This window comes from Cavia porcellus, unplaced genomic scaffold, assembly GCF_034190915.1.
Source record: "Cavia porcellus strain 051 isolate PalLab524CR breed Dunkin Hartley unplaced genomic scaffold, mCavPor4.1 scaffold_17, whole genome shotgun sequence".
In the NCBI taxonomy this organism is placed as follows: Eukaryota; Metazoa; Chordata; class Mammalia; order Rodentia; family Caviidae; genus Cavia; species Cavia porcellus.
In genome coordinates, this window is record NW_026947500.1 from 47,832,370 (window position 1) to 47,843,525 (window position 11,156).

At 56.9% G+C, this 11,156-nt stretch overlaps 2 protein-coding genes across 2 annotated transcripts; one reads left to right on the forward strand and one right to left on the reverse strand.

Moving 5' to 3' along the window:
* Positions 1 to 998: 998 nt before the first annotated feature.
* Mrpl34 (mitochondrial ribosomal protein L34) lies at positions 999 to 1,971 on the reverse strand. The gene is made up of 2 exons (XM_003464187.5): positions 1,813 to 1,971; positions 999 to 1,605 (listed from the first exon to the last, which is right to left on the reverse strand). The coding sequence occupies exons 1-2, from the start codon at positions 1,875 to 1,877 to the stop codon at positions 1,410 to 1,412; spliced, it is 261 nt and encodes an 86-aa protein (XP_003464235.2). The 5' UTR covers positions 1,878 to 1,971; the 3' UTR covers positions 999 to 1,409.
* Positions 1,972 to 3,821: 1,850 nt separating this feature from the next.
* Abhd8 (abhydrolase domain containing 8) lies at positions 3,822 to 10,775 on the forward strand. The gene is made up of 5 exons (XM_005001169.4): positions 3,822 to 4,017; positions 5,190 to 5,922; positions 8,425 to 8,595; positions 8,706 to 8,922; positions 10,151 to 10,775. The coding sequence occupies exons 2-5, from the start codon at positions 5,198 to 5,200 to the stop codon at positions 10,316 to 10,318; spliced, it is 1,281 nt and encodes a 426-aa protein (XP_005001226.1). The 5' UTR covers positions 3,822 to 4,017; positions 5,190 to 5,197; the 3' UTR covers positions 10,319 to 10,775.
* Positions 10,776 to 11,156: the final 381 nt, after the last annotated feature.

Here is an 11,156-nt window from a genome sequence, read left to right on the forward strand (position 1 = left end):
TGAGCGGGGGCCACGCCGCAATGCCCTTATGGGAGTTGTGGTTCACAACTACAGGAGCAGTAGGTGCCCCTCTCTTCGGTAATCTCAGCACTCTGGAGGCTGAAGCGGAGGGCCGCTGTAAGTTGGATGTTCCTGGGCTAGGACAGCGAGTTCAACCCCAGTCTGAACAGAATATGAAACCCTATTTCAAAAAAAACAACAACAAAAAGGGCCGGGAATGTAGCTCAGCGGCACAGCGCCTGCCGGGCAAGCGTGAGGTCCTGCGGTAGATTCCCGATACCAAAAACAAACAAACAAACAAACAAAAAATCATCCTTGGGTTTGAGTAGTCAGCTACACACTAGCTACTTGAACTATTCTTTTTTTAGTCTTTGAAATCAGGGTTTCACCTATAGTTAAGACTGGCTCTGAACTATGTAGCCCAGGCTGGCCTCAAATGTGCAGTGTTGCTCCCGCCTCAGCCTCTTGTTTCAAGCATAGGCCACCATGCCCGGCCTTGAATTACCTTTCTGACAACTCAGACTTGCTCAAACGCCTCCTGTGGCTCCCTAGTCACCCACTGATCCAGCCCCACTTCCTGAGCCCCAAATTCCAGGTCCCTCCAGGTTCCCTCATCCACCTGTGTTGTGCTCTCTACCCGATGGCTCCCACAAGACGCTGCCACTTTTCTCAGGAAGGCTGTAGAGTGCACTTTTCCCAAAGCCCAGTGTGAGCTCCTCCGACCCCCAATCCCACTGTCAAACTGCCTGGGTCCAAGACCACTTGTTCTACTGGACAGAGAGATGGCTGCTTCTGAACAAGAATGTATGCCTCACACACAGCAAATGCTCAGCGAACTGCTAATCAGAAGCTGCAAAGTATAATTATTCCACCACGGCAGCTCGCAAAGGAAAAAACCCCGGTACAGCCTGGAGGTCAGGCCTTGCCCATGGTGGCACCAACACCCTCAGGGCAGGTAGAGGGGACCTGTGAGTTACAATATTTTTTTAAAGTAGAGATTTGGGCACGTAGTAGACATTTAATTATATTTAGAAACCACTGATCATTTAGTGAAGACAGGAATTCGTTGACTATGCTTTCAAGATCCCTTATCTCAGAGATGGCGGCCTGAAATATTCACAGAAAATAATCCAATGCCTGAGATCAGCGTCTGAGTAACTCGGGGGAGGCAGAGGGCCGCGGATGGCCGGCGGTCACGCTGCGTGGGAGACACAGAGCGCACAGTTCGCTTCCGTAGACGGCTGCTTGGGTGCGGAAGCCTCCAATGTGCAAACGCATCAGGGGGGCCTGGCCAAGCATGGCTGCCACACCCCCATTTCCAGTCCTCCCAAAACCCTCAGGCCAGCCTCGTAATCTGGGTGCACTCCTGTCCACGCTCGCACACTGCCGAGGTTCGGGGGTCGCGGTCCTCAGTGAGTCAGCGACGCGCGCCCCTTGAGCATGCGGCGCAGCACGACCTGGACGCCGGCCGGGGTGCTCAGCCGCCGGACCCAGCCATGCTTGCGCTTTCGCTTGATGTTGCTCGGCTGGTATTCGTTCCCGCGCGCCTTGCCCCGAGCCTGCAGCGGGGCGGGAAGCCTCAGCCACAGCCGGGGCTGGAGCCACCTGTGGGGACGGAGAGACGGCGAGGAAGGTCAGCGGGAGCGTAATGTCACCGCGGCGCGGCGCCCAAGCTCTCTGAGCCTCGCCGGGACAAAGCCAAGTCGTAATCGGCGGGGCACGAAAGCGCAACGCGGCGTCGGGCCTGGCGGGCGGGGAAAGGCTGGCGCCAGCCCCTGAACCACCCTCATTCCCGATTCCGGGACAACTCACCTGCCACCCAGCTGCGTCACGGACCTTCCTGCGAGGCCCAGCAGAGAACCAGCCGCGAAAGCCATGGCCCGCGGCTGCCTACGCCGTCCAAGCCATCCGCGATCCCGGCGCCGCCGCGGAGCAAAGGCTTCTGGGACGTGTAGTTGATTTTGGTTACCGCGGGGCTTACCACAAGCTACAGTTCTACGCCTGCGCACCACAGCAAGGGCGCAGTTTTTCCCGTTGACCAGTAGGTGGCAGGCGAATGGCGCCGCTTCGACCTGCTCGAACGTGCAGGATATTACGCCTCAAGGCATGCTGGGAGTTGCAGTTCTTCCTCCTATTCGCCGACAGAGGGTGTCCCGGAGTGGCTGAGGCACAGCTGACAGAGGAAAAGGCTGGTTGGTCTTTTCACCCACAGCAGGAGCCAGGCAGATGGCAAACAGCTGGTTGGCAGCCTTTTTCTGGCCGCAGCCAAGTCTCCGCCCCGTGGCAGGAAGGCTGAGTTCAAGCTGTTTTCTTGTCCTTGAAGCAGTCCTGAACCTGTTTGAGCTTCCATTCCTCAAAATCTAAAACTTGTGTGTTACGAGATTGCCTGTGGCAGAGTTGGTTTTTTTTGTTTGTTTGTTTTTTTGTTTTTTTTTTAAGTCAGATCTACACTCTTCCCTCCTTACACATCTCCATCGGCCCAGGAAAAATATTCAGCTCCTCCCGCAGGTGGACAAAGCCCTCTTTATACAGGTTTCCGGAATTTCAGTCACATCCTTCCCCTCTGCCTGGTGTTTACCCGCCCCATTTATTTGTTTGTCTTTTAGGGATCAGAATCGAACTCAGAACCTTGTGCTTGCCAGGCAGGTGCTGAGATACATCACCAGCTCATCTACTATCCTTTAAATTCTCTCCTTCCTACCTTGCCCCTGCCATAGTTGAACCCTGACCCTCTCGGGTTCTCCAGGGCTCAGGCCCCTGCAGGAGCCAGGCCTTAGGCTAAGTCCCCTAAGTGCTCCCAGCAGCATACCCTCTTGGCTTGGGGCGGACCCAGCTTGGAGCTGTTCCCTGAATGAACAAACTGTGTGGACTCCCAGGAGTGCCCCTGTAGGCAGAAGTGTGTGGCTGGATATAATCCAGCTCTGGCAGCAAATTCTAGGGGCCGAATAGCGAGCAGCGAGGAGCGCTTAACCCCTCACCCTCCGAAACCGGTTTGGCAGCCTCCGACGCGACCACAGAGCTAACAAGGCGTGCAACCGCTAGCGCTCGCTCGCGGTGCATGCAGGCGCAATGATGGAGCTTTGCCTGCCAGGCAATCACACGAGGGAAATAGCAGCAGAGGATCCGAAACGGAGGCTGAGGGAATACTGGGCCAAGGTCACACTTCAGCAAAGAGCAGGGCCGGGATTTGGCCCTGGGCTTTCGACTCCCCACCTTGGGGCGTCTGCATGGTTCAGCGGGACCTCAGAGCTGTGGAGTCTGCTGCTGCAAACATCAGTTGCTGACTGGTTGTGAAACGTATTACCTAACTTCCCATAGCTCCTCCACTTCTTAAATAACGGGAACTGGCATCACACAGCCGTGGGTTCAGATTCCAGCCTTGGCTCCTGCTTGATTTGTGTCCTTTGTGAATCTCGGTTTCCCCGCTGAAATCGCAAAGCGCTGGGGGTTTTCATTTCTGTAATTCTGTAATGTAAAGGTCAACTCCCAGAAAGGAAGCAAGGGGGCTCCGTTTGGAAGGCACAGAGGGGTTCCGAGGTAGGCTCTGGCCAGGGAGACCGATTCTCAAAGCAAGGGCCTGAGATTGGCCCCTTCCAGGAGATGGAGCCCCCTGGGTCCTGGTTGTAACCCGGTCTGTGCTGCGCGCCAAGCCCCATCCCTCCCCTCTCCGCGGCGTTCCTAAGAGGGGCGGTGCTGTTGCTTCTAGAGCCCGCCCCCCGATGGAACTGCCGACTCTGATTGGACACCTAACTAGGCCAGCTCAGTTCTTAGCAGCGATAGGCCGAGGTTCCCGCCCGTCTGCTCGAGGATCCGCCCCTCTGGGAGGGATTTAAAGGGCTGGTTCCTTAGGTGGCGGCGGCGAGATGCCCCTGCGCTGACCGCCCGGGCCCGCGCTCGCCAGCGTAGACGCGCCCGGGCTGACCTCGCGGCACCATGTAAACGGCGCCCGCAGGCGGACGCTGCTTTCCGCGCCCGGGACCCTTCTGCCCAGCCACGGGCCCCGGGGCCCTCGATGAGGTGAGCGCGAAGTGAGCCCCGGGAGGGGAGCATCGGGGCCGCCAGAAGCTCCACCTCGGAGCAAAGGGGTTCGCAAAATCACGTTAGGGCACATAGGACGCTACAGAGCCCTAGCGGCTGCCAGCCTGCTGCAGGGATGATGGCAGCCGGGAAGCTGAGGCCGGCCCGGGAAGGGGGCCTGGCGCGCCCTGGAGTCGCGTTCCTCAGCGGGAGCGAGAGCCGCCTTGAGCGGGCGTGCGGCCTGTGTCTCTGCGCTGCAAGGCCGGCGCGGGCCGGGTTTCCAGCGCTCATCACGCAGCAGCACCCAGGCCCTGGATGGAACCGATCTTGGTCCCTTGCTGTAGGCCCCAGGCAATGGGGGTGCGCTGCGCGGGTGTCCCCTGGAGTTATGTAACCTCCTATGGTTGCCATGGACATGGGGGGAGGCGTCTAGGGCTCTTGCCCTAAGGGCTCCCTGCAGTCTTCGCCTTCATCCTCATCACCAGCCCTGGGGACTTGAGCGAGCGGCAGTGCCCGGATCCCAAGGTCCTGAGCCCAGGGCGCTGAGAACAGCTCCTTCCTGAGTTCAGGCCTCTGCCCACTCAGGCTCAAGACTGAGGCCTGCTAGGTCTTGTTCCCTCCTCCTCACGGAGCCCCGCCTTCAAGGGTTGGATTCAGAACTAGGTCCCTGAGGCTGGATGGGCACTGTTTAAAATGCCCTTGGGGAGCCGGGCATTGGGAGTACTCCTCTCATCCAGCGCTGGGAAGGCTGAGGCAGGAGGATTGCCCTGAGTCTGAGGCCAGCCTAGGCTACACAGTGAGCTAAGGCCAGCCCGCACTGCATAGTGAGACCTTGTCTTAAGAAAAAAAAAAGGAAAGAAAGAAAAGAGGAGTAGCAAAAGAGTACATGAATGAATGAGTTAATGAAAGAGTGCGTGAATAAGTGAATTACTGCAAGATGGCATGAAATTAAAACCTGCTCTTAGGAGGCCCTAACTGGCTAGGTTACATCTGCCACAATGTTGCCTTCTCCAGGAAGGCCCCCATCTACCCCTCGATTGCCTGCTGAAATGAGCCATGGCCAGGGCTTCGAGGGTGGGGCCATCAGCAGCACCAGCCTTTATGTGGGTCCGCACTGGTGCCTAGTATGCAACCCCCACCCTGCCACCCCCGTGCCACCCCTTTTCCCCTAGGACACGCCATGCTGACCGGGGTGACCGAGGGCTTCCTCTGCTGCCTGCTGGGCTCCACCCCCAACGCTGTGGGGCCGCTGGAGAGCGTCGAGTCGGGCGACGGATACACTTTCGTGGAGGTCAAACCAGGCCGCGTGCTGCGGGTGAAGCACGCGGGCCCTGCGCCCGCGCCTTCGCCCCCACCACCCCCAGAAACGGTGCAGGGCAACCGGGCAGGCCTGGTGCGCTGCCAGCGCCGAATCACCGTGTACCGCAACGGGCGGCTGCTGGTGGAGAACCTGGGCCGCGCACCACGAGCCGACCTAGGGCATGGGCAAGGCGACTGCGAGCCCCCGGCCGCGCTCGAGGTGGAGCTGGCCGAGCCCGCGGGGGCTGAGGGCCGCGCGCATGCTGGGGGCTCGGGGAGCGGGCGTCGGCGTCGCGCACGGCGCCCCAAGAGGACCATTCACATTGACTGCGAGAAGCGCATCACCAGCTGCAAGGGCGCACAGGCAGATGTGGTGCTGTTCTTCATCCACGGTGTGGGCGGCTCGCTGGCCATCTGGAAGGAGCAGCTGGACTTCTTTGTGCGCCTGGGCTACGAGGTAGTGGCACCCGACCTGGCGGGCCACGGGGCCAGCTCGGCGCCGCAGGTGGCCGCCGCCTACACCTTCTACGCACTGGCTGAGGACATGCGGGCCATTTTTAAGCGCTACGCCAAGAAGCGCAATGTGCTCATTGGGCACTCCTACGGGTAAGTGCTCAGCCTGGGTGTGGGGCGGGAGCAGCCCTAAGGCTGCTTCCTCCTTGACAGTGGCTGGAATAGTGGTGCAGCCAGTTGGGAGGCTGAGGCAGAAGGATCATAGAGTTCCAGGCCGGCATGGGCTATGTAGCCAATTTGAGACTGGTGTGGGCTACACAGTAAAGCCCTGTCTCAGTAAAGAAGAAAAAGGAGAGAGACAGAGAGAGAGAGAGAGAGAGACAGAGAGAGAGAGAGAGAGACAGAGAGACAGAGAGAGAGAGGAAAGGAAGGAAGGAGGGGGAAAAAAAGGCCGCTGGGTTGGGGCAGTGTAGCAAAGTGGCCAGCACTTGCTTAGGACATAGGAACCCCCACTTTGCATCTCCAACCTTGCAACAGAAAAGCAGGGGAACATTTTCTAAATTAACAAGACAAGAAGCAAGAAGACAAGAACTATTGCCATCACTGCCATGTAGATTGTTAAAAATTTATTCTTACACATTCTTGCTTAATGGTCTAAATTTGCAGGTACCCTGCAATCAAGTAGTGCGTCTATACACCCTGCAGTTACTCAGCCTGGGCAATTACCATGTTCACCCCCGAGGCTGTTTTTGCAGTGCTGCACCCCATGTCACAGGTGTGCACTTTGAGGGTCCCACACTGAATGGCATCTGCTAGTTTGTGTGGCTCATTCACATTTCCAGCACCTCAGGGTTACTTCCTGTTTGGAGTCGTCCTGCTCTTCTGATTGCTCATAAGGACTGTCTTCTGGTTAGTCACAGAGTAAGCCAAGCATGGTGGACTTCTTGGGAGACCGAGGTAGGAGGATGGCAAATACAAGGGCAGCCTGGGACATCCGTGAGATATTGTTGGGTGTCTCCAGGGGGAGGAGCAGAGGCTGTAGAAGCTTTCTCTGTCCTGCTTTATGCCAGGTCTCCCCTCTTTCTGCATGGAACAGATCGTTTCTTGTGGTGATTCTCTACCCCTTTGCTGTTGACCCCTGGGCCTGGCAGGTCTTTCCTGGGGAGGTGGAGGGTGCTTAGCAGCATCCCTGGCCTCTGCCCTGCAAAATCCCTTGCTGGAGAACACCTTGACCATCTCTACATGGAGCCATGTAGAGGTGTGGGCAGAGTCATGGCCACTGGGAATGGCTGCCTTAGACCTGCTTCAAAATCGGCTGCACTGGAGCTCTCTGCAGTGTACAAGGCTGAAGGGCTAAGCCCATCTGCTGGATTCCCTGCCCACAGGCCCAGGCCACTGTGACCCTCCCGCTTGGGGGGGCTGATAGTGTGCCTGGCACTGGGCAGGCCACTTCAGGGCAGCCGGTCAAGCTCTGTGTTAGGGATGACGGCCCACGCAGTTAGACAAGGAAAAGCCATCCTGAACCAGAAATGCAGCTCCTGTGATGGGGGTACACTCTGGAGAGCACGTGCTTTGGCTGTGGGCGCCCTTGCTCCATCACTTGCCCTGAAGAAGAAGAAGAAACAGAACTCTGATTTGTTTCCATTATGTCTCCACTTGTTGATGTTGTGACATCTGGATGCCTCTAGTTCAGCTAGCACCCATTCCTGTGACCTCATAATGATCTTGTTACCACTTCACAGACATGGAAATGGAGGTTTAGAGAGCTCGAGCAAGCCACCCAGGTCACACAGGACTCCCTGCAGTCTCAGCTTGACCCTGCCCATTTCTCTCCTCCGGGCAAGAATGAGCATGAGTCCTCACCCTTCCCTGCCCCGTTGCCCCTTTTCTGATGCTGAGCACAGACTCTGGGGCCTCCCTCCTGCTAGGCAGCTGCTCTACCACTGAGCTCTGCCTCAAACCACAGCAAACATTTTCTTAAAGGACCCAACAGAAAAACATTTGGTCTACAGGCCATAGAATCTGTCAAAACTTTGCAAATGATGTTTTTGTTTGTTTTTGTTTCATGAGATAGGGTCTCCATATGCAGTTCAGGCTGTCCTTGATCTCACTCTGTAGCCCAGGCTGGCTTCAAACTTCCTACCTCAGCCTCCTGAGCACTGGGATGTCAGGCGTTTGTTACCATACCCAGCACAGCTGCATTTCACTAGAATTTGATTTACAAAATAGTATACAAATCGCCAAAATCAGAAACCTTATTTACAAAAGCAAGCAGCCAACCCCAATTTAGAGGCCCAAGCCTGTCATCCCAGCTACTACTTGGGAGGCTAAGACAGGAAATTGCAAGTTGGAGGCCAGCCTGGGCAATTTATTGACATCATACCTCCAAATGAAAAATAAAAAGTGCTAGAGGTGTAGCTCTATGGTGGGTAGTTTGCCTAGCATGTGAGAGTCGCTGGATAGCAACCTCAATACTGAAAATAAAATGCATATAGAAATAAGGTTCTAGACCTGGATCCTCTAAGTGGCAAACACCCCAACTCCTAACCTGACAATTTCTGGACAAGCAAGGGGCCTCAGCGCCCACTTGGGAGCATCTGTGGCTGCACCCGGTGACCTCTGTGCTCCATCCTTTCCCCTCTTCCCTTCTGCCAGCGTCTCCTTCTGCACCTTCCTGGCCCACGAGTACCCGGACCTGGTGCACAAGGTGATCATGATCAACGGTGGCGGCCCCACGGCTCTGGAGCCCAGCATCTGCTCCATCTTCAACATGCCCGCGTGCGTCCTGCACTGCCTGTCACCCTGCCTGGCGTGGAGCTTCCTCAAGTGAGTGCTGGGTCTGTGACTCTGCTCCTCTCCCCGAGGTGGGGCCAGAGGGAGGCTGCAGGTGTCCCGACAGGGGTCCTGGGCCCTGCTGGCAGTGTCTCCCCACACAGGGCCGGCTTTGCACACCAAGGGGCCAAGGAGAAGCAGCTGCTGAAGGAGGGCAACGCGTTCAACGTGTCGTCTTTCGTGCTGCGGGCCATGATGAGCGGCCAGTACTGGCCTGAGGGTGATGAAGTGTACCACGCCGAGTTGACCGTGCCCGTGCTGCTTGTCCACGGCATGCACGACAAGTTCGTACCAGTGGAGGAAGACCAGCGAATGGCAGAGGTAGGAAGCGGACTGACTCCAGGAGCGGCCACATCCATCTATAAAATGCAGGGCTTACAGGCTTGGCCCCTTGGTGGATGTGGCTTTCCTTGTGGGTGTGGTTCTCCAAGGGGCAAAGCTTCCGAGGTGGGTGTAGCTTCTTGGAGGGCGGGGGTTTGGGGGTGGGCGTGGCCATGCCTGTGGGTGCGGTCTGGAAACTGGCACAGCTGGAAACTGTGTAAACAAAAGTTTCTGGTGGGTGTGGCTTTGTGTCGCTGGGGTCTATGTTTTTGGGTGTACTTGTGTCTTCTGGCCCCAGAGGAATGGGAGCAGTAGATCTGGAGTCAAAGGTAGACTCACACTGCAAAGCAGGGCTCTTGTGTCCCCATTCCCCGTAGTAAGAACCTCTTCCCAGCTGAGGATTTGCGGGAGACCAAGGACCGTTAATATAAATTTTACGAAGGAGGGTCAGGGATCTTTAGATTAAAGGCCCTGCGACAAGATCTCAGGGCCTTCGGCACTACAGATAGCCCAACACTGGCGTTTTTAAACAAAGTGTGAATCGCTTCTCGGGCTTTTGGCTAAGATCGAGTGTAAACCAAGTGTGAGCGGGGCTTGGTGATGCACCCCTGTAGTTCTAGCACTCTGAAGCTGAAGCGGGAGGATCGTTGTGTTTGAGAGCAGCCTGCACTACATAGCAAGACTCTGTCTCAAAAATAAACCAGTAAACAGTGAGGACTATTCTGTCACATACACACATACACACACACATGCACACCCTGGGACACTTGGAAATGCTTGGAGACTCCCAGAACATCCTCACCTCAATTGTCAGTGGGCTAAGGCTTGAGAGTCCCAGTTTTTGTCACCAGAGAGTCACTGGGCAATATTCGGAAAGTTTAGTTTTTGGTTATTGTGGAGGTTTTGTGTTATAAATTATGGTACTGAGGATTGAACTCAGAGCCCTCCCACTGACTACATCCCCTGCCATTTTTGTTGTTGTTGTTGTTGTTTGTTTGGTTTCTTTTGGCACCGGGAATCAAGCTCACGACCTGGCAGGCGCTGTGCCGCTGAGCTGCATCCTTTGACCCACGTTTTATTTTTGACCTGGGCTCTTGCTAACTCGCCAGGTTGCCTGGAACTTTCGAGCCTCTGAAAGTGCCCACAGGCCTGGCTTATTTGGGGAGGTTTCTGGGATGACACATTGTATGCGATAAGGTCAGGTCGCTCACAGGGCGTACCTCTGCAGATTCTGCTGCTGGCCTTCCTGAAGCTCATCGATGAGGGCAGCCACATGGTGATGCTGGAGTGTCCTGAGACGGTGAACACGCTGCTGCACGAGTTCCTGCTCTGGGAGCCTGAGCCTTTGCCCAGGGCTCTGCCGGATCCCCAGCCCGCACTGGCGGAGGAGAAGTAGCTGAGAGGACAACAGTGCTGAGCAGAACCGCAGCCAATCAGGTCTGCGGACGGGCCCCTGAGCGGGGCATTCACGGTGGTGGGCGGTCCGCACCTCGGTAGGCGGGGCCTGGTGGGAGACGCCCCCAGGCCGCGGGCCCGCGCTTGCGCGGAGGGACCCGGCCTACTTCCGGCTTGCGCGCTCGGTGCATTCTGGTCGGTGGTGGACGCTGAGGTTGTACAGAGGCCCCACCGCGCGCCCTCCCACCGCTCTGTCTTCCGTGTCGCCTGTGCTTGCCCTGGGGCTCTCCTCCTTCCCCTCGGAAGGGGGTTCGGTTCTGTTGCCCGAGACCCGCACCTTTGCCCAACTCCTCAGCGCTGGGAGCTATTGTTGCCCAAGGGGGGAGGGACTGGGGCGGGGCTGACTTCCGAACTGCACATCTTTACTGAAACTCAATAAACATTAAGTGACAATCCGAGTTTCCAGCCTGTGCAGTGTAAGCCAGGGCGGGGCCTACACCAACCCCCACCCCCAGCCCCAGTCTCCCTCCCCAGGGCTGACCTTGGGACCTGGGGGGCTGGCTGGCTTCCTGAGGTCTAGCCCACCTGTGGTCTGAACTGCTGGTTTGGTGACTGTGTCCCTGACATCTGGTCAGCACTCCCCCCCCCAATGCACAGGGATGGTACCCGGGGCAAAGAGCCATTTAGCCTAAGCTGAGTATGGTGGCAGATGCCTGTTTACCTCAGCCTGGGGAGGCCAATGCAGGAGCATGGCAAGTTTGAGTCCAGCCTAGGCAACTCACTGAGACTCCATCTCAAAGTAACATTAGAAGAAACTGGAGAGGCCGGATGCAAGCTTG

What these genes read in the sequence shown, in the direction of transcription:
- Abhd8 (XM_005001169.4), top strand. Translation starts at nt 5,198, where the DNA reads ATGCTGACCGGGGTGACCGAGGGCTTCCTCTGCTGCCTGCTGGGCTCC. An exon ending in CTGGCGTGGAGCTTCCTCAA is followed by an intron (nt 8,596 to 8,705) that starts GTGAGTGCTGGG and finishes CTCCCCACACAG; the next exon opens with GGCCGGCTTTGCACACCAAG. An exon ending in AAGACCAGCGAATGGCAGAG is followed by an intron (nt 8,923 to 10,150) that starts GTAGGAAGCGGA and finishes GTACCTCTGCAG; the next exon opens with ATTCTGCTGCTGGCCTTCCT.
- Mrpl34 (XM_003464187.5), bottom strand. Translation starts at nt 1,877, where the DNA reads ATGGCTTTCGCGGCTGGTTCTCTGCTGGGCCTCGCAGGAAGGTCCGTG. An exon ending in GTGACGCAGCTGGGTGGCAG is followed by an intron (nt 1,606 to 1,812) that starts GTGAGTTGTCCC and finishes CCGTCCCCACAG; the next exon opens with GTGGCTCCAGCCCCGGCTGT.